Source organism: Crocodylus siamensis, chromosome 5 (genome assembly GCF_052110815.1).
Source record: "Crocodylus siamensis isolate JL-2025a chromosome 5, ASM5211081v1, whole genome shotgun sequence".
Taxonomy (NCBI): domain Eukaryota; kingdom Metazoa; phylum Chordata; order Crocodylia; family Crocodylidae; genus Crocodylus; species Crocodylus siamensis.
Window position 1 is genome coordinate 58,539,872 of NC_143399.1, and position 22,538 is coordinate 58,562,409.

The 22,538-nt window shown below is 38.6% G+C and overlaps 1 protein-coding gene across 2 annotated transcripts in view; it reads right to left on the reverse strand.

Annotated features, from left to right (window-relative positions):
- The window catches only part of BRINP3 (BMP/retinoic acid inducible neural specific 3), a 340,223-nt gene that overhangs the window by 311,888 nt on the left and 5,797 nt on the right, over window positions 1–22,538 (reverse strand). For both annotated transcript variants that reach the window (XM_090048817.1, XM_090048818.1), the window contains exon 2: window positions 5,190–5,475. In XM_090048817.1, coding sequence (XP_089904943.1) covers window positions 5,190–5,425 — 236 coding nt within the window. In that variant the 5' untranslated portion in view covers window positions 5,426–5,475. The remainder of the gene's footprint in view (window positions 1–5,189; window positions 5,476–22,538) is intronic.

Here is a 22,538-nt window from a genome sequence, read left to right on the forward strand (position 1 = left end):
GCGTGCTTATGCCTCTTAGCCTGTTCTGTAAAGGGCTGAGTGCTTATTGTCACACTGGGAGCATTCTGTGCTTTGCTGGATCAGGCCATGTGCCAGTGTACACATCCAAAAATAATTGATGTCCAATTAAAAGACTAAAAATATAACCTTTAACAAACCATATTTGTGTTGCAGACAAGGAATTTCCTAGCTTTGTGTGTCTGCTATTTTATTTCCATTAGTCATTTTATTCTCTGAATTTGTAATGGGGGGATGGGAGAAAGTGTGTCTTTTGGCTTCAGAAGTATGGTCTGATTAGGAACCTTGTATAAAAGGAGAAGGGGGAAAAATGAATTTGAACATTCAGGCTACATCCAGACAAGCACAGCCATGCAGCATTTGGCACTCCAGACACATCTGCAGCACCACATACCACCCGTTGAAGTGTTTTCCATGCTGAAAAGTAGCAACATAGGGTTTTGTTTTGTTTTTTAACTTCCAGGAGATCCCAGGATTAAAAAGAAAAACAACAACATGCCAAAATAAATAAATAAATAAAAGCGTGGAGCAGCACGCAGGTGTAGCAGAAAGTCCTTTTGTACATTTCTTTTCTGGACGTTGATATAACAGAAGCCACTTCTTGCCTGCACCCCCACTCCCAATTTTGTGCATTACTTTTTCCTTCTAAGCAGCCTCCTCTACTCCACCAGGTTGCTTTGCTATGTGCCAGAACATGTGTGCATGGGGACAAATAGCAGTAGCACAAATATATGCCACTGCTATTTGTCCCATGGGAAATGTGTGCCCCTGCTTGTGTATGCTCATGGGAACACACCCTCACGGTGCCAACTTTGACTTTCTCCCTAGGTGTTGCAACAGCCAATATAATAGATCTCATTTCTGGTGACAAAAGAATGACGTTCATTTTCTCTTCACTTTGTTGACAGGAAAGCAATTAGGAAGTAAAGGAAAATTAGAAATGCCAGTACATATTCCTTGCACTGATACCTGTAAAAATTAGACTGAGCTTTTTGGTAAGAGATATAATCCATATTATGGAGTTTTAACTGTCTAAAATGCAAATAGGTTATGTAATATAAGAACCAAGTGGGTAATCAAAATTAAATTAATGGAAGATCAAAGATGTTAGATCACCTAGTGGGTGTAGGTTTTATGACTAGACATATGTGCCTTGAGAAAATATTTCAAATGGATTTATCCTTGGACATGAATTGCTGCCTTAAAATAAATCTAACCTGTCCAGTTTCAACTTCAAGTTCTTGATCAATGGATATTTAATTCACCTACAGAAACCTGATTTTAATTGACAGTGGGTATGTCTACACATGCCCCTATGGCACTGTTGTTACTATGCTGTCGTTTAGTACTTGCTTTTGGCAGAACTAAATGATAGTACAGTAACAACAATGCCATAATGATGGCACACTACTAAACAATGCCACAGTAACAATGGCACCTTCGGGAAGTATTAAATGATGGTGTAGTAACCGCCCATACCACACCATGCCAGTGGTACATGGTCATTTTTAGCCAATAGCTCACTGTAGCAATGCAGTATAGTGAGGGAATGCATTGCTACAGGAACGTAGCTGTGGCATCATGGTTTATGCCTGCCAATACTACGTTGCCATAGCACATTATTATGGCAACATAATGCCTTGGGTAAACATGCTCAGTAATTAGCTGTCATGTTTGCTTCATGTTCCATTAAGCTAAACTTATATTATTGGCTTATTGTAGCATCCCGTTCTCATTGATATATGACACTTAAGGCCCTTTTAACCGTCGTTTTGTAACTGTTGTGACTTTAGAACTTGCTCCTGCTCCTATTCGAGTCAATGATATGCCCTTCACCAGTTTTAATGCTGTAGGCTGAAGCCCTTTTCTCTAGCATTCCAGTGGTATGTAAATATGCATTATGTGGTTGCTGTACTTAAAAGATCTAAAGGAGATAAAATGTATTCTCTCTTGTTTTTACTCTGAAGATGATTATACTCGAAAATGTTACACTGAAATAAGAAAAAGGAGAAATGAATCATACAATTGATGGTTTGCTTGTTTTTCTTTTTTCAATTTATTTGAAATCCTAACTGCCTCTCCTGAGGCTGTCAAAGCCAAATAGTATGCATCCTGTAACTTCTGTTGCAAGCAGAATATAAATTTTAGTAACTGCGTACTTTTTTCTGCTTCTGGGGAAAAAAAATGTGATGGTCTCTTCATATAAAAATCCCAAGAGAAAAACAGATGCAATCAAATTAATTTCTGTTAAAAATGTAATGCGTGCAACAGAATTCAGATTTTCAGGATCTAGGTATTTTTGAGTATTTCATTTCTGTACACTTTTATGAGCATCTATTGGCGATATTAGGCTGTTGCTAATGGTATGATTACTGTGCAGAACAGTTGTTATTTATGCAAGAAGGCTGGAAGTTTCTGTAGAGGACATATGGGTCACCTTTAATACTGGAAAGTGAGCCTTAGACGGCAAAGACAGAGTTCACTGCAACTTCTCATAGCCTCTCCTGGCTGGGAAGAAACGTTTTAGTCTTGGTAGACATATGCCACATTGCGATAGCTGTTCCATGTGATAACTAAAGACTCTAGCTCCTATTTTTGTAAAAATAGCCATTGAAACAGGATTCAAGGGAAAAGGAACAGGTCACATTTGAATCATTCTCCTACTCAACCATAAAGGCAATGCTCCACAAGCATCTTAATAAAAGCTGTTCCAGCACTGAAGGGAATGATGCACAAACCAATGTATTCTCCCAGCCTTTCTGCATCCCCATCCCGTTTCTTACCTTGCTATTGTGAACAGTCTCACCAATGGCCTAATGTGTCCGGTGTGGATGATTACATAAACACAGCTGATAAAACATCCCTTCAATTCCTAAAATGGTTGTTCCCATTCTTGCAATAAATATGCAGGGCAATAGGGGAAGAAGGAAAACAATTATACCCTGAATAGTACTAGAGTCCATTAAAAGTCCACAGAGAAAAAAAATAGGGATTTAAATAACCTTTTTTAAAGTACTCCAATATTTTACAGTACCATTCCAGAACTCTATAGTTCACAATAGTGTTCTGTATCACATATTAATGAAAATATATCTTTATAATGGAACTTCACAATAAAGTTTCTCAGCTATAAGACTGACTCATAGGCTCCACTGTTTCTGTTGATCTCTTATAACTATACCTAACGTGCTGCTCTTTTGATATGCCTGCCTGCTCATTTTTTTCAAGCAATAGATATGTGTGTGCGTGTGTGTGTGTGTGTGTGTGTGTGTATTCATCACTATGTATATCAGACATTCCAGACTTAATAATGTTTCTATAATATTGGTTCAGAGGGAAAAAAGTCCAAAAGACCTTAGTGAATGGACTGAACTGAAATGTGGCTCTTTCTTTAATTTTGTTACCAAGATACTTTTGGTGCACTGTTGACTAATGTAAAATAATAGGAATAAAATATGCTGTCACAGACTTTGTATTATTGGCTTTACAATATTGAATCAGACAGCTGGCTCTTAAAATGCAGTAAATATTGGGTGCTACAGTTCTGTTGAGACAAGCCACTTCATCAGGCACATTTCTGAATCACACTTTATTTTCAAAATGCTTTAATTCCTCTTTATACTTCAAGAGATTGTATAGCAAAATTGACCTGCAATATAGCACCCTCTGGTGTACGCACAAAGAAAAGGAAACTATTCAAGGTCTTTTAAGATAAAAAAAATATATGGACTTAAAACAGTCTAAATCTATTACAAGCTAACAACAATTTGATTGAGGACACAGACCAAAGAAAATATATTGTTTCCTTCTTTTATCTGCAACTCCATCCTTAGAAAAGGAGCTGGAAACTACCACAGACTAATCTGTGAGAAATATGTGACCACTTATGTAAACTATTTAATCCATTTAAATTTGAGGAAGAATAAGAAGAAAGCAGGGAGGAAAGAGGAAAGTGAGATATGGGGTAAGCTGATAATTTGCTCTGTATTGCATTATCACATCCTCTCTCTTGGAAGCTTCTACTCTATTCAGCACCACTGATCTGGAACACTTAATCCTATTTTGGACACTTTTGAGAAAGTCGTGGCAAAATGTGAGAGAGAACAGCAGCAACAAAAAACAACAACAAATAACTGCTTACAAAACATGGCATATGAAAAAAGGAAGAATTTGAATTATGTAGTCCGGAGAAGAGATGTTTGGGAGAGATGGGAGGCAGTCTTTGAATTAAGGGGAGAAATGTTTTTTATAAAAAGTGTTCAACAATTGTCTTCTCTATGTACAGAGGATGAGCTAGGAAGTAAAGGGCTTATATTACAACATGGGGAAGTTTGGGTTAGCTATTAGGCAGCATTTTCTGAGCTAACCCCTGGAACAGTCTACCTGGAAAGCTTGATCATTGGTAGTATTTAAGAGCAGGTTAGACAAATACTTGTCTGGGATGGTTTATACAGGGATAATCCTGTCTTGAATTGCAGGTGGGACTATATGGCATCCTCAAGTCCATTCCTATTTTTTTCATAATTCTAAGATTGGTTTTAGTGGAGCCAGGATTCAACTCATGCCTTGAGTGATTCCACTGGTATTAACTGTACTATTTGAGAAGCAAGTTACAATTCTGTTTGAGAAAGGTCATCACAATATTTGGGAGGTGAATATTTGGGAAGTGAATATTTCAAAACATTCCTGGTCCTAATGTTTCTTTGGAACGGAGACCAGGAAAAATATTGTTCATGTCAATGATTTCTATTTCAACATTATCATCCACCAATTTATTTTGCAACAAAATAGAAACAGCATTAGCAGGTATTCCCATACTACACAGTGCAGACGTGGTTCTACATATACAGTAAACTCTGGTTAAGTTGCCTATGGGGTAACTCACCAGAACAGTTTGATTTGCTGTTTCTCTGATTTTTTGCTAGCAGTCCCCTTTCCTCTTTTCCTCCCTCATTGCTAACTCCCAATAAATTATTTGATCCTGGATAATTTACTATTTTTTGCATTCCCTTTGGAGTGGCTAAATTACCCAGACTTTACTGCATTTCAGCAAGATGTTTTCTGTGAATTTGTTCCCACACCTGAGACATTCACCTAAAGAAACCTCTTGTCATTTGTATACAACTTCTTATGGATGATACCTCTGTAATTGCTTCCCCTTTGCTTCATACCTGTAAATCTTGTATCTTGTGCTAAATCCCTGGCGACTTCTGTCCACAAAATCTGTATATTCCTGCGAACGATGGAAGGGTCCCTTATCAGAAAGGAGCCAGTCGAAGGGGCTTGTGGCATGCTGATCCGAAACAGCAGCAACCGTTAAAACCCAGCAATGAAGACTCAGTGCTATCCACTCCCATAGAGCCATCAGAGAGAACAATTCAGCACCAGCACTGCATCGCCATATCATGCTTCCGCTGGGGACTTAGAGCCTTCATTCTCTTAGCTGTCCCTCAACACCTAGACAAAATACACAGTCAATTAGATAAGCACACACTAGTCATCCCTTGGAAGCAGATACATTTCCTTTCTGTAGCTTAAAGAGACAGTGACCTCTATTTTATTACATTTTATATTAGTATAAACCCCACTAGGGTACTTAACAGCACAAGGTTTCAGTACTTAGAATGCTGTAAAAGTAATGTATTCATCATCATCATTAGTTATAATATTTCCCTGTGGCACATAAGCCTCCAAAAGTTGTTTGCTTTCTTTTTGTTGTTTTGTATTTTAAATAGAAGCCAAGTCATTTATTAAAAACCTGCAATGGAGTAATTATTGCCTTCTAACATTGTTTAAAACATTCCAATAGCATATGTATAAAAGTTAGAAAGGGTAGACAGAAGAGTGGACATGAGTCATAAAAGCAAGTGCCAGTTCTTTTATCAGACCCACAATTTCCTTGACCTTGAAACAATCACTTCACAATTTGTCTTCACGACGTGAGCTCGTGTGAGTTAATATACTCAAGTTATCCCCCACAAGCAGCCTGGCCTGACTGAGAACACTGTTTAACTACAACGGAGCTACACAGCTGATTGGATTAGCATCAGAAGTGTAACTAGGAATTATTGCACCCTGGTGGTGGCCAGGTTGACAGTGGGGACAGCTGCTATTCTTGCACCCTTCTAAATTGGTACCCGGGGCTGCTGACCCACTTGCCCACTTCTACTTACACTGCTGAGTAGCACTGCAACAATGTGTTATAAGTCAAGCTGCTGTCTCCCCACAGCAGTGATAGTTTGACTATCGGCAGCACTTGAGTTGTACTTCCCCAGACCCTGCCAGGATAAGCCAGTTAGCTCCAGCTAAGCGAGGCATGTTTGCATAAGATATTTGTATATTTCAAGTCAAAACAGATGCTGGGTTTGGTTTTAAAAAAACATTATTTCCAGCTTCAGCTAACAGTTATGGCAAACCATAAGTTCTTTGGGGTATTTATAGACATACTCTGGAAGTGGAGTGGGGAGCAGGGTGGCACTTTGATTAGAGTGGCACCAAACTGCTCTAAAGTACCAAAGCGTCATGTGTATTAGTGTCCCCATGCTGAAAAAGTGGTGGTGGGGGTGCTTTAACTAAAGTTTATTGAAATAGCTTTAGTTAAAGTGCCCCCTCTGCCATTTTCCAAGTATGGGGACATGGATACATGTGACACTGGAGTCTGCTGGAGCGCGTCGTGTATAGGTACTCTTGGTGCTTCAGCTCCTCATCTATAAAGTATCTATAATACTGCCCTACTCCACAAGAGTTTTGTGATAAAATCCTCTCACAAGGTGTAAACGGTTTATGAATAACAGTAGTGCCAAAGGCCACACAAGCAGCTAGATAGATTAAAACAATGCTGTTGTTATCGTCACTCTTATTTTACATCATTGTAGAATTTAATGAAGTCTGGTACCGTGAAGGGTTTTATGTTAGTGGGTGCATTTACAAAGAAAAGCATTGTCCTAATTCACATTTAAAGATGACAGCACCCATTATGATAATTCTTTTCAGGGGCCTTGGCTGTGAACTCTTTAACTTGGCCAAGAACGTTGTCTTTGACATCAATACCTTCATCTACAAATACTTCCTAAATGAAGTACCTTCTCAGATAAAACATGCATTGAAACTGCACATTTTCTAATTATTGGTCCATTATATAAGAGGTGCTGTACTTGCAAAAATATACTCCATGCACTTACTCTAGATAGTACATTAATATTCAAGAAAGTCGTACGTCTGGATCATAAATATACTGCTTCAGGAAGCTGAATGGCTCCAGTAGGGAGTGATAGTTAATTAGAACAAAAAAGCCTCTGTGGTTTTTAGGATATAAGCATTACTTCACTTAATGGTCTATGCCCATTGACTACTTTAGCCATGACCCTACAAATACTTAATAATGTGCCTACCTTTAGTACCTAAGTATTTCAGTGAAATAAATGAGACTGTTTATATTTCAAGTTAAGCACTTGAAGGATCAGGACTTTGATGGTTAATGAGCACAAAATGTGGTTTATATTTATTGATGAAACCATCTTCCACAGTAATTCAGAAACCTCAAACAAAAGATTTTAAAACTCTCATACCCTGAAAAAAAAAGCATCCAGTTTCTCTGTAAAACACACACATTTGTATGCTGAACATGTACACAGGGCTGTTTTCTCCCCAGACTTGTGATTTTTTTTTCTCCTCCACAAACTGAAGTTCATGCTGTTACATTGTTCAGCAAGTTGCATGACATAATACGTACATGCCTGTAGGAAAGCAAAATGAAACTGAAAAGCTCAAAGTTTACATTCCTGCTTTGCAAAAGCTGCAGTGACCATTTGGTAACCAGCTGGTAGCCCAGTCAGTCTCATATTTTGAATGAGCAAAGAAGCCAGGTTAGCAGCTTTCTATCAAGAGAGAAAATTTCAAGAGTCAGACTGGTCTCCTTCCAACAGAGTTAGCATCTCATAAAGTGCCCTGTTGAAGGGCTTGTAGGAAGGAAGGAAGGAAAAACAGATGACCCAGGTAATTCTGTTTCCTTCCTTATGGATATAATGGCATGACCAAGGGCAGACTGGGGTACCTAGCTGTGTCAGTATGAAGTCAAGCACAAGGTAAGGTAGCAATGCACTGTATAGACTAACTACATCAGAAATGTATAATCTATAAACTGATCTCTATCCTGCCATCTGCCATTCTGCATAGCAGCAGAGGAGAACATAGGGATTTAAAATTTTATAGCTGTTTTCTACTAAAAATTTGCATATTAAGAAAAAGCTTTTTATCTTTTCCTAAAATGATCATGTAAATTCGAGAAATGAAAGACAAGGACTTGACTATTCTGGCTGATTAATAATTTTAAAAGAAATGTCAGGCCATTGAATTATATGAATAACTATCTGATCCCCTTTTGAGTTTAAAATTGTACAATTGATGTTAAAATATTTTGTATGTGTATAGTTTTCCCATAACTTGCCTTAACATACATAAGTACTAAACATGACACTGTTCCATAACTTGCTAGGATGCTGCAACTCACAGCACGTCATAAACTATAGATTTGCATAATGGCACCGAAGAGCCAAATGTAGTCTTTGAAGAATATAACACACTTATTTTAGAAAGTATCTACATCTATTTGATAAGAGGAGTTTCTATGTGCATTTACTCCTTAAATTGTACATGTTTTGAAAATTTTGTTAATGTGCATAAATTATAGCTATTTATCCATCTGACTATCTGGTCTAATTAGCAGAATATCTGAGTGTCTCTAAATCACTAATATATTTAATGTAAAATGACCAATAACTATATTCTTCAGTTTACAGATATGGAACTGAAACCCGAAGACACTAAGGCTAAGACATTTTAAAGCGGTCTACAGGAGTTAGTCAAATTTTCCATTAAAAGTTAACTCCCAATAGTAAGTTTGAAAGAAGCAGATTAAGTGATTTGCCTGAGATTACACCACAAGTCTGTAGTTTGGCCCCAACTCTCTTTAATCCTTGTTCAGTGCCTCAAATACTATCCCATACTTCCTTTTGGTCAAATTTCATAGATTTCCATAGTTTCCCTCTCCATATGGGCAGAGGCGAGGCCAGGGGAGAATAGGGGAGAATCAGAAACAGAAATAAAAACACACATATGCAGACAACAGTAATAAAAACTATTATGAATGTCCTGAACATGAAAAATCTATAGTTTGAATACCCACAACAGATCCTTAACAGGAGCTTTCATGCTTCATTAAGTTGAGTGTAGAATTCCTGTTGATTTGATTTGGGGGGTGGGGGGGGAATGACATGTAAAAGCAGAAAAATAAACCTGCAGTCTCTTGAAAGATATAGATAATGAATTATGGGAATGCTGAATAAATTAATGAGAATGCTAATTAAACTAGCCTGGTAATCAGAATATTCTCTCTCAAACATCTGGGGAACATTGAGTGTAGATGTGTTGGCAAAATGACTTGACCTACCACTGACAGGTTCAGTCTTTCCTTTTGAAGACATCTGTTGCTAAAAAACGTTCTCATCCTTTTGTTTCCTATGTCCTGTCACCAAATATAATTTAGGACACATCATGAGCCAGGTTCCTCCCTAATAGGAGGATCTCAGAGGTCTTCACTGTACCTTACTGACCTCAGTTGTCAGATGAATTCGGCTCAAACATATTTCCACAGTATCAACCGTAGGCCCTCGGCTTGTATCATGTGGTTTACCTCCAGTGAAGATACCTTGAACCAAACTGCTTTTTTATAGCAGCACAGAGATCTGGTCTTAACAGGTTGCCCCCACCAGGCCAACCTTCACTATCCAACAGTTACCACCAACAGCAACAGGTACCCCTGCTGCCTTTTGATCATTCACTGTGTTAGAGCAGGGCCTTTACCATCTTCTGTTTTGCCAGATGGAAAACATTTATTTTTAAATGTAGTGTGACATCGATTATATAAAATTTTATAACATATAAAGCCATTAGCAAAATTAACAGTACCTAAAACAAGAAAAACGCAGAAGCAACTTACTGGTCCCAAGCAACAAGCAGTCTTGTTTACAGAACAGAAACTGCTAATTCTTATGTGATTTGGTTTACAAAAAAAAAGAACAACCCCCCAAAACATGCATTCCATTCTTGAATGTGTAATTAAAATGTGAGCTTCTCTGTGTAGGGACATCTTGAACAAAATGCTCAGAAAAAGGAAAACTAATTAAATCCTTTCAAAAGAAAAAAAAAAGAGTAAAGTTGCTTTAAGCCCAAATCCATTGTAGTCTCATTGGAAATCTAACATTGGTTTCATGAGTAGGTAAGAGGTAGGTGTTATAAGTATTCCATAAAAGAAAGAAGTAAGTTAGTATATATTAGGTATATTAGAAAGCTCACCATCTACAGGCACATATTTTTGTGCAGCCTGGTCTAATAGATGCAGTAAAGGTTTTGTCTTTGTGCACCACAATGCCTTTCTTTGCTTGGATCTTAACGCACTTGTTCTTGTCATCAGTGAGAATAAAGCATTGCAGGGGATTGCCTGTCTGCTTTACAAACATAGAATAAGGGAATCTATTGCTAAATCAGGTATCATTTTCATCATCTTTTCAAATATGCTACATCCTAAGCCTGGAGTTCCCTTTCTACCTACATGAATGATACCATACATGTAGAACTCCTGTTGGCATCAGAAAAAAGAGTTCCATCTCTGTTGCACCATATCCTCCTCTTCCTTTATTCCTCACAGAGATCTGCTTCTCCCAGGAGGGGCAGGAAGAGGAATGGGAAGCTAAAGACCTTCACTTGTATACCCACCAGAACTGCACATAGAAATTGTCAGGGAATTAATGTTCCTGGAGTTCCAAGTTGTTTTAACCCTCCCATGGATCTCTGCCATTGCTATTATGCAGCTAAAGAGGCACAACATGACCAATGGCAAGAGGAAATCTCTGATAGACGGGTAATCTGGTCCTCTGTTTCCAGAACAGTAAACAAATAGAAAATGTTGTGGCATAGTTTTACTCGCAGATGCTTCTATAAATGTGTCTTTTCAAAGGACAAACAATATATAATTTAGCAGGAAGCATAATTCGCATCTTCCACAAATATTAAAAAACTGTAACGGCTCCAAAATTAAGTTTTCACTTCAGTAGCCAGAAAATGTAGGAACTTTATTTCCTTCAGACCTTGCTACAAATAAATAAATGAACTTTCCTTGAAAAAAATGCCAAGAAGCATTTAAAGTCAGAGACAAACAGGAAACAGCTGATATTGTGTGTGAAGTTCCTACTCATGAGTATTTTGATGATCCTTCCATCTGCCTAAAGAGCTCATACATTTTCAGTTTCTGCCTTATTATGCAGTTGTATTGCATTAGCACCTAGAGATCTCAGTGAGCAATCAAAGCCTAATATGTGTCTATACATACAAGGCAAAAATAGACACCCCCCCGTTCCCAAGAGGTTACAGTGTAAACAACCCAATCTGGATCATCTCAAACTTATGTGTGAATGTCAACGCCTGGCTTTTATGTTAGATAGGAAACAAACATTAACAGAATTGCAGCCTTTCCAAAAAATGTGCAAAGCATATTATACTATGGCTCTGAGCCTGTTCCCATTTAAGTCTTGGGGAATTTTGCTGTTAATCTTAATGGAATAAGACCTAGATGAAATCCAACTTCAGATGGATGGAAAGAAGCAGCCATGTGTCCATTGCATGGTTTCAAGGCCTGCTGCAAACAATGCAGTAAAGCTCATATCAGTTATTGATAACCAGGGAGCCTGGTTTTATCTGAGAAAAAACAAACAAACAAACAAACAAAAATTCTGATTTAAAGAAGTAACCCAAAATCCACACTTTTCCATGATTAAAATGAAACACCACTAGTATATGTATACCAATATATATACATATATGAAATACATGTATTAGTGGTGTTTCATTTTAATCATGGAAAAATGTTGGATTTGGTGTTATTTCTTTAAATCCGAACATTTGGGATTTTTTTTCCCCTCAGAGAAAACCAGGATCCCTGTTGATAACGTGAGACCTAATTTTAGAGGCACTTGAATATTAATTTAACAATATAAAGAGAGAGGCAGAGTATCTAATAAATAAAATGATTCTAAACACTGGGCTAATCTACACACGAATTACTCTGGTGTAAACTAAGTCAGAGTAAAAACTCCCAGCCCCCACTCTGCAATCATGATTGGGAAGCAGGGGCTGGAAGCTCCCTGCTACCAAGACAAGGGGACATTGTCCCCATCCAGGCATTCAAGGCAGGGGCTGGGGAACTTGTTTCCTTCCCAGCTCTGTGAGCATGGAGCTGTGGGGGGAACAAGCTCCCCAGCACCTGACAGCAGGTAGCTCCCAGCACCAGCTCTGTGACCACAGGGCTCTGCATGACCACCAGCTCCATGACCATGGGGCTGAGGCTGAGAGACCCTTATAAGAGATAAAAGTCTCCCAGCCTGAGCTCTGCGGTAGGGATCTCCCAGCACCAGGCCCACGGTCAGGGAGCCAGCTCTGGGGGATAAAGGTCTCCCAGCCTGAGCCCTGTGACTGTGAAGCTCTGGTTGGGAGATAAGAGTCTTCTAGCCCCACCCCCCCACACACACACTCCCCAGTGGTGATGGTGGAGCCAGGGGCTGGAGGATAAGGATCTCCCAGCCCTCACTCCATGATTGCTATCTGGGAGAAGGGGGTTTACAGCTCCCTGATGCCAGGACAGGGGGCATAGTCCCTTCTCAGGCTCCTATGGCAGAGCCCATCCTGGCAACAGCTCCCTGCCCCTGGGAGTGCCTATCTCCTGCCCCCAGATTTTGCTCCTAGTCAGGCATCTACACAAGTGCCATGGCACTGTTACTTATCCCGAGTAAATTTGCTACTTGCATTTGCAGGTAGCAAATTTACTTGGGATTAGGGAGTTTTACTGCAAAGTAAGCATGTGCACGTGTATATGCACATGGTTGCTTCGCAGTAAACTATATTAATGTGAAGTTAAGTGTCTCGTGCAGACACGCCCCTGAGTTGTTTTTTTGGGAAGTAAAAAGAAACCCACAGTTGATATAGTCAAAAAGCATTATTTGATGCTATATGTAAGGAGATGCTTGCAAACACCCTGAATAAGAAAGAAGTTAATGGAGAACCAGGAGAAGCAGGAGGTGAGTAACATCAAGTTTACTATAAATCACTCAGAGCACAAGATATTATGGGGAAAAAATTAAAAAGCAGGACTTTAGATATTAAAGGTAAAGGACACTCTGTGCAGTTGTGCCAGAACTAAGAAGCACTGTATAAGGGAAAGTCCCTGATTTAGGGACTGTAGTTACATGGGAGTTATGAGAAGATAGCAACTATGTATAGGGAAATCTTGAAGGAAAATGGATCCTGTGACCCTAAAATAAAGGTTTAATGTACTTTGAAAAATAATTATTAGAGCTGTATGAGAGCCTCTTTCACAAGTAGATTTGAGAAGGAGGAAGATAAGATATCCATGTTAAACACTCAGGGTCAGCATTTCAAAAACACTTGCCATGGGCCAAATTCTGCTCCCACTGAAGTTCATAGGAGGCATTTCTTGACTTTCACAGAAGCAAAGTGTTGACTAATATTGAGCTCCTCCAAAAACCTTTCCGAGCACTTTGTCAGTTGAGGCCCTCCTGCATGCATCCCACAGTTCTGCTGTGGGGCAAATGGTTCGACAAGAATGCAAGCAATATGTTAGTTTGTATGGGAATTTAGCAGCCGAGTTGACAGGAGATTTCTGAACATGTCCTTTAGCCCTGTGAGGTTTTTTTTGTTAATACCCAACATAACTGTGCCTAACACTGGATGAAGAGTTTCAGAAGAATGAATGTACTATACTTAAATTCTTCAGGCTAAGTAGACATTATTAAATATTTATATCACAACCTCTAAAATAACCTGGGTTCCCCCTGCCAGGCCATCTCCCTATCTCTCTTATATATGCCTTCTATAGCTAATGTGCTTTCCTATAATGAAACACAACCTCTGCCATAGCCAAGTAGTTTTCTTTTGTCTGCATTATAAATCTGGTATTTAGCATTTACTTGTGAGAGACCCGATGTATTTTGTGCCCCAAATCTTGATTAACTTCTCTCCCAACTATATAATTGGTCTAATAAAAGGTGTGACCAAACAAATATTGCTTCTTACATATTTTTGGACTGTCACAGCAACAACAGTATAAGATTGCTTTATGTAAAAAAAAAAATACAATGGTCAAGTCTAATCAGTTAAAGCCCCCTTCATATTGAAGGCCCCTTTAAATTGAGACTTTGCAAATCATAAGATATGGAATGAGAGGAACTCTAGATTTTTTTATACCAGGTTACTCAATTGTTTCATTAAGTCAAGGATTCTGTCCCTACCAATGAGTGATATCTAAATCTCTAGGGTAAAAGAAAAGGGAATACAATGCACCTCACCAAGAGACTGCTGGAGCCATCATCTGATTGGTATCTAAAATATGAGACATGATTATCCTGATCATAGTTATAGCTTGCATCACTTACAGCTAATAATAGTTGAAAAAGTTTTCTATCCCTTAACTCTACACAAAACTTACTCCAGATTATTCATTTGTGGTTAAGAGAATGAACCTTTGTAATTTTATTAAACATCTGTACTTCTACTTTCAATCATTTTTGCCTATATAGATAAATGACGTTGACTTTTTAACACCCGGTATTCGTAAAATAACTAATTTATCCTTTGTCCCAAATCCTGATGACCAAAGAAAAATCCAAGTCACAAGTGTTGTCATATATTCTTATTAATCTAACGTCATCTTTATGTGCCAACATGTTTTATATATTTTAGATGATAAAATGCGGAAATGCCCTTAAATTACCATTTCACTTATTTTCCTATCATAATGAGGAGGTCACTTCTCGAGAGACTCTACAGTGCTGAAAAAATTAGTTTCCTGTTTGATTTTTATATTCTCAATAAAGAAGAATAAGAATGTATAGAAATGAAAGGAGAGACTTGGTAACGGCCCAAGATTGGTTCACTGCAGTTCTGTGTCTTCCACGTACTGCCCTTAATTGTGAAGCCAACTGGTTGAATAATGTGGCCAAGACATATCGCTGATCCATCTACTTTGTTCAGAAATAGATTAAACTGATTCATAGTTCTCTTGTGGAAAGTGAAAGAATGGATAAAGTCCTGAACAAAGACCAGATATATCCATCTTGGGCAGGATGGGATTTATGGTGCTAACCTGGAATTCAGGATGCTGCCAGAGACTACCTCTGTGATCGAACACAATGCTTTACTTTCAGGCCTACCCTCTTCAAATTTACAAACATACAGTGAGGGAAAACAAATTTTGTGAGGTACAAAAATGCTGCGAAAATAAAAGATGCACAGAGAAGATGTAAAAATGAGAGAGAGAAGGAAAATTACTTGATCTACATTACGGCTATCAAGTTTATCCATCCCCATGGATTGGATGTGGTCTGCAAGACCAGTCCATGAATGAAATTAGGACCACAGACTGATTGCACATGCCAGACTCAGTGTGTACCCTGGACTGTCCCTGTGCACTGCACATGTGTTTTGGATCCAGCTCTGTGCACAACATGCAGGCCCCAGCTCCATGTGCCAGACTGAGCCTGACTAGATCTGGCACGTGGGACCAGAATGTAGGCATGATTCAGACTAGACTCAGATCTAGCACACAGAGCCAGCCTGGCACTGATGCCGCATGCAGCATGCACTCCACATAAAGTGCATGCCAGACCAGCTGCACATGATGCATGTAGTGTACGGGGCTGAGATCAGCCCATGCTGCATATGGCATGTGAAGCCGCTTTGAAACCCACCATTGACACCACAGGCTGGATAATATGACCACTACAGTCCATGAGGCATATGTTTGATTCCCCTGATCTACATTGCGCTTCAGCTCTTTGTCTTTAAATTTGATGTAATACATTCCCTGAATCGCACAGGTTTTGAAGGATAAAATCCACTAACAATGTGACTTGCTTAAGGAGCACAGTGATGGTCCCTAAGCACCTACAGGTTAATGTGGTTAAATTCTAGAAAAGATAGTTTTGCAGGGTCCATACATACTGACCAAAAGTCCTATTTCTCAATGTCCAAATGAAACTGATTGCAGCTGTAAGGCTACTGCAAGTTGCAGAATCCAGTTGTCAGTCTTTCCACTTCTTAAGAGGTATAAATATTTTGTTTTGCTTTCTGATTTTTACAAGAAGCACACCATGTGTTACTTGCATCAAAGACATATCTATATACAGAAATTTAAATAACATTAAAATCTATTGTCAAGTTGCTGGCCCTTTTCCCCAGAAAGAAAGGTTTTGATATCAAATGCAAGTTGAATGGATTTAATGGATCTAAAAAACCTGCTATCCTAAGATTAGTCTGCATAAATACACTGGGCATTGCAAGGCATATAAAATCATATTTCCACACGCTATTTTCTCTTCCACAAAAGACAGTCACAGTGTGGCCCAAGCACTGCCTTAAAACTTGTGGTATTAGAGGCATTTAAAATAGAAATGACATTGACTGTTTTTTTTGCCGGGGGGGGGGGTTTGGGGGGGGGGGTTCAGAGAAAGAGTGCTAGGGAACTCTTATTAGATCCTCCATAGTGGTTTATTTCCTGGAGGAGATACATTTATTCCCTCATAAGCAGGAAAGCCTTACAAAGAGCTACATGGTGCCACTTCTGCCATGCCTCTGCATCTTGAGGAGGTGAACCAGCAGAGATTGTGAAACTAAATTTGCAGGTTCTTCCAGGCTGGTGTTACAGGTTCCATTGGAACAGGAGTGCCCATGCTTTAAAAGGTGTTAAACTGTGCTATGTATCCTCCAAGCATCTTAAAGTTACGCCACTTTGGGTGAGGGCTTTCTACCATCCCAGAATGCACAACTCCAGGCATCTCTACCCTTGACAAACTTTCCAGCCTCCCAAGCACTACTGTCCAGCAGTTCTACTGGCTCCAAGCCAACACTACCACACACCCTCAGTGGGTATGACTGGCGCCCACCTGGCACCACACTGCCAGCTTCAAGGGCCAAAAGAGACTCAATCCAGGCATGTGGCCCTCCCCTCAGAGTGCTAAGTGTTTGGCCCACATCTGGGTGGCTATCTCCTAGTCCCTTCCCTAGCCAGGTGAATTTAGATGGGGGGGGGGAGGGGAGGCTGTGGCTTCCTCCCCCAGCCTCCCTTTCTTGGAGGGGGCAAGGGAGACGGCTGGCTTAGTGTCAAGCATTGCAAAAGCATGGAGATCAGGAGACATGCTTCCCCAGGGTGTATGATGCTACTGCAATTACCTCCTGGCTGCTCCACACCAGGTGCAGAGCCACTGAGTGGAAAGAGCATGGATCTTAGGGAGGCATGCTTCCCCAGGCTCCATGCTCTCACTGCACTTAATCCTCAGGGCTCTGCTCCCAGAGATCTGATAGAGTCCAGACTCTCTAGTAGCAAGTCATAGCTGTGCAGGTTAGAGATGGCATTGAGCCTTACCCCATGACCGCTCTGAAACTCTTCTAACTTTAACATTCCACAGATTGAGAATGGTTTAAAGGTAACCTGTAACAGCACCAGTATGAGGGAGATGATAGAGTCCTTTATTATTTAGCAGAGAAGACCACACCCTAAATTAGATGATAAAGTTACCACTAGAAGGGCAAGAAAGTCAAAGGACTGATATGGTTTTTTTAAAACCTGCATATCCAATATATGTGAAAAGCATACATATAAGCTAAACATAAGCATACACAATAAAACTATATTACCAAGTAATAAAACAGTCATGGTTTATATTCCATCCACCTATGCAACCTGCATCAGCTTCTAAACCAGATGCTCACCTTTAGTTAAATTGCACCTATCCTCTACAGAAGGTAGTTAAATCATCCTTAGTTAAATTGGCCACATCTACACGAGCAGCAGACTTTAGTATTTGGTTATGCAAAAGACATAAGCATAAGCAAGTACTAAATGACTGCACAGTAACTGGGGTTACTGAGCAGTACCATCCCGCATGTTTTTTTTTCTGATGCTACTGTGCAGTAGCTCATTCCTACGCACAGTAGCATCTTGTGTAGACACTCCCAGTGAGAACCAAATATTCACAGGCTGCATATTGAAATTATTAGCTCTACCTCTTACAGTTGGAAGACTAAGCCTAAATCTAAGCAAAGTAAAAGGAACAACTATTAACTGCAGTCAATGCTGAATCAGGCCCCAAGCTGAAAAACTCAAGCCCAAAGCTGAAAAGTTTCGTTAGTCAGTTTATATGAGAAGGAAAGAGCTTGGGACAGCATGTTCTGAATCACAACACAGTTCACTTGCTTTGCATCTTTTGGGAAGTCCCTTAATCTTTCTTTATCTGAGCATTGCCATCCATACAATCAAGATAGTAATTAATTAATGTCCATAGAGTGATTTCAGAACATGAGATAAGTGATGTTATATAACAATGCAAAGTATCATAATGTTGTTTAATTTATTCCCAAAGGAGCTTTTTCTCTCTGTTCAAAATTTCCACCTTTAGATTCAGAGGGAAATTAAATTCTGAGGGCAGGGAGGGAACCTAGCTCTTCTTAGTTTCAGATAATAAAGAATTTCCTTGAAGCTGCTAAAGTGCTAATACTTTTTCTAAAGTAATGAAGAGTGAAAATAATGGCATGTGGGTGTTTTCTGGCTGCAGGAAGAGGGCCAAATAAACAGTCCATTCTATCAAGTGTAAAGAGATCATTTTTTGTGCTCCAGCTTTAAAGAGATGGCTGTCTTGAAATGAAATTGAACAGGCTCACTGATTTCAGCTCTTTCCTATAGTCTATCTACTCAAATATACCTCCTCCCAGAATCCTGTTCCTCCCATTTCAAATGATGAGCTCCAAACCACCTTTTTCTGTAAAGTCTCTTTTCTGAGTTGTTCAGTTTGATCCTTTGTTGAAAAACTGTTCTCACTTTACTCAGGTAACTGACATAATCCTGTACTTTCACAACGATGACACCTTATCAAAAACTTTGTCTTGCAGGTTTCACTTCCAAGCAAAGCAAGATAAACTCAGCATTTCTGATATGGATCCATAGTCAGCCAGAAATCATCTGCTCCAGTATCCATATTAATGAAGTGTAATTTTTTTTTCCTACTCTGGTTATATTATGTTAAAAGAATTGGTTATTAATAAAAGATTGTTCTAAAAATAGCAGTATCAAACAGAGGTAAATGTTAGATGCTTTCACCCAAGAATACTTGCTAGCTGATTGAACAGACCATGGGTCAGAGCATTTTGCTGGTCCAGTCATGTGACTCCTGACCTTTTCTCATATAGTCCATGTTATGTGGTCTACATACCTGCCCTGGGATTCACATCACCTCTGCGTCTAGGTGCCACTTGTGACCTTTTCTGACATTGCAAAAGTCTCTGTAATTTTGTCTCAATTTCTCTGTATAGAGAATGGTACCCAAGTCATCTGCTTCCCCTGTAAAGTACGGTGAATGCTATGCATGAAAAGGGTTGCACCAGATGTAGGTAATATTTTGGCAATATTTTTGTCACTGTAAAGTTTGTTCTTCACCCCCCCAAAAAAAAAGTTTATATTGTTTTTGGAGGATTATTGATGCAAAGAGGTTTTTAAGTCTATAACTGGTATATGAATAATACCTAGATTGTCTTAAATGTTCAGGTTAGAGTTATTAATGTTTTATTAGTCTAGGAGTGTGAACTTTATGGTTGACTAAACAAAGTACAGTGTCTCAGGATGATGGTCCAGAATGGTTGAATGGTAGAGATAATAATTATGTCACCAGGATTGGCTAGCTAGTCTAGGCTGTTAAGAAGCCTTGATCCTAAACATGAGTTTGATCCTAAACATATTTCTCTGGAAAATATGTTAGTTTATTTGGTGGTTTATTTAAACAATCTTGAACAAATCTCTTTCTCTGTAAGAGTCTTGTCTGAAAATATCAAAACGACAAGAAAATTATTAATAACATTGTTTTAACAATATTGAGTTAACCTGAACAACATTGTTTAAACTTCATGATGTATGTGATGGCTCTAAATCTGTGTTAATTTAAAAAAATCATCATCTGTATTATGCTGTAACTAATACAAAGTTTTGATTTAGAAGTGCAAAAAAAGAGATGCCCAAAAGTTTCTTATCTTTCCAATGTCTAAATAAGCATATAAACCTTAATTTAAATAAAAAAAGTTTCCCCGTTTACATGGAGGAGGAGGTTTTATATGCAGACCATCACAGATTTCTCATATATTTCTTTTTGCCAGAAAACAAACAAGCCAAAATGCCCTTGAGGAATTTTATGACCTATTCATAACTCCAGAGATGAAACAATCCACTATTGCCTTATTTAATATGTGGCAACCTGGTTTACACTTAACTGGACGGTTCAAAGGGTGATTCATGGGACACAAATTCTTTATGCAACTGGATCTAAATGATATCCTCAGTCAGTAGTCAAAAAAAGGTAATTATTATCTAACAGCTGCATTAGTTAGTGGTCTCAATTCATCAGCTTATGACCAACAACAACAACATTTACATGGGCTGGCAGCCTTATTAGGAGTGTCAATGCTAGAAACAGCTACTAAGGAGTAAGAAGTTTGATCAAGCAAAGTATTAAACCTCTATAAACTGCCACTGAGTAAAGGAAGCCACTTCCAGCATCAGCCTTTCAAGAGAGCCCATAGGTCAGAGTGAAAGCACGCTGATGAAATGATAAGACAAATCTTGTTTTCTTATTGAATCTGTTTTGTGGTTAAATAGATGTATGACCTACTGGTCCATCTTTTTATAGTCATAGAATGCAGCATCTTGGAATATTCTAGATTATTTCTGACCAAAGGTCAGCAAATTTAATTTGAAAATAAAAATGAAACACCTCAAATTATGAATCAAACAAGAACTATACTGTGTTTTTATATAAACACAAAACATCTGGGGAATACTAAACCTATTTAATATGAAAAAAGCGAAGAAAACATTTTCTTGTGGCCTTCCATTTCAAATGGTAATACCACTATGGAGAATTTACAGCATTTTATAAAAAAAATATGAGTGTAAAGTTGCTTAAAAACAAAGATATGGACTGGAAAACAAGAGATATCAATCATGGAATTAGTTTAAGATTTCTGTATTTGCATTTGGAGATAGCATATACCTGTTGTTAATCCAGGTATTGTTGTTAGAAAGCACAGGTTTATACATAATGGTTTTAAATTATGATATAAATTATCCTTAAGCGACTGGGATTTAGAAAAATTCTTTTTACTGATGAGCAATGGAAGTGCAATGTTATTTAACAGTGGTCTAAATAATAGTGGAGGTCAGCGCTTTGTTGGCTGTGTACAACAAATTTCTTAGAAATGGCTTCTTTTATTAAGCAAGCCGTTTGTAAATCTGGCAGTGAAGGTGTTACTGCAAATGTGCAGCATTTTCTAATCGCCATTAATGTGATTGCAATAGCAAAGGTACCTGACTGAAGAGCCATGGGATCTCACCTCATTATAAGAGAAACCACTACAGTTTTATAATCTTAATTTAGCTAGCAGTGTGTATTGCCTGGTCAATTTTCTTTTGAAGATGGAAATATCTGTGTTCTTTGTGAAAGGTGCATTAGTTAAACACACAAAGCTTTGCTTTTTCCTAGGAATATCCATGATTCTTTCTGACAGTAGGTTATATTGTGCCAAAAGACTGAAGCAGAACTGTCCACTCATTTCAATGGGACAGTTCTGCATAAAAGCTGGTGGCATGGTATTGCCCAGATCATGGAACACAGTACTATGTGTGTACAAAACAATCACCACACGCATACACATATATAGGTATACATACATGTGCGCGCGTGTGTGCGCGCATGTGTGTATATACACATACATGTGATCCGTTTGAAGGTTAAAAATTATTTAAATTACATTGCAATTTACAGCACCTCTAGCTAGATCATCATGGGTGCTGAGCATGTGCAGCTCATTGGATGTTATGGGTTCTCCACATGTTTGAAAATGAGCCTTCTAATACATTAGGCTATACACGGATATATGATCATTTAAATCAGAGATCATTTGGACAATGTGACCTAAAACTACATGAATGATAAGATACACCCAAAAGTCTTCACTTCTGTCTTAATGCTGTTTATCCCAGCGAAGTCCTCTGAAATCAGTGTGTATACAACATGCAATTTCATAGTGTTACTAAGGCTTTTTAGAAGTGAAGTCTATTTCTCAGTCCAAATTATTCTCTTGATTATTGATCCTGTTCTCATTGAAGTCAATAGCAAAATTCCTATCTCCATTAATTGCTCAAGACCAGGCCTGCCCTTTGGAGCAGGCATATTGAGTTAGGAGAGTTAAGTGCCGTTGGAGTAAGCCTTGTTGCAAATTGTAAAGGGATACAGTCTCATATCAACAGAAAGGTATAGGATTAGAAAAAGGTGAAGTGTCGTTTTCATAAAGTTGTTCGTTTTAAGAATCACGTGGGTACTCATTCCTACTGAGATCACCTTGAAAACAGATTT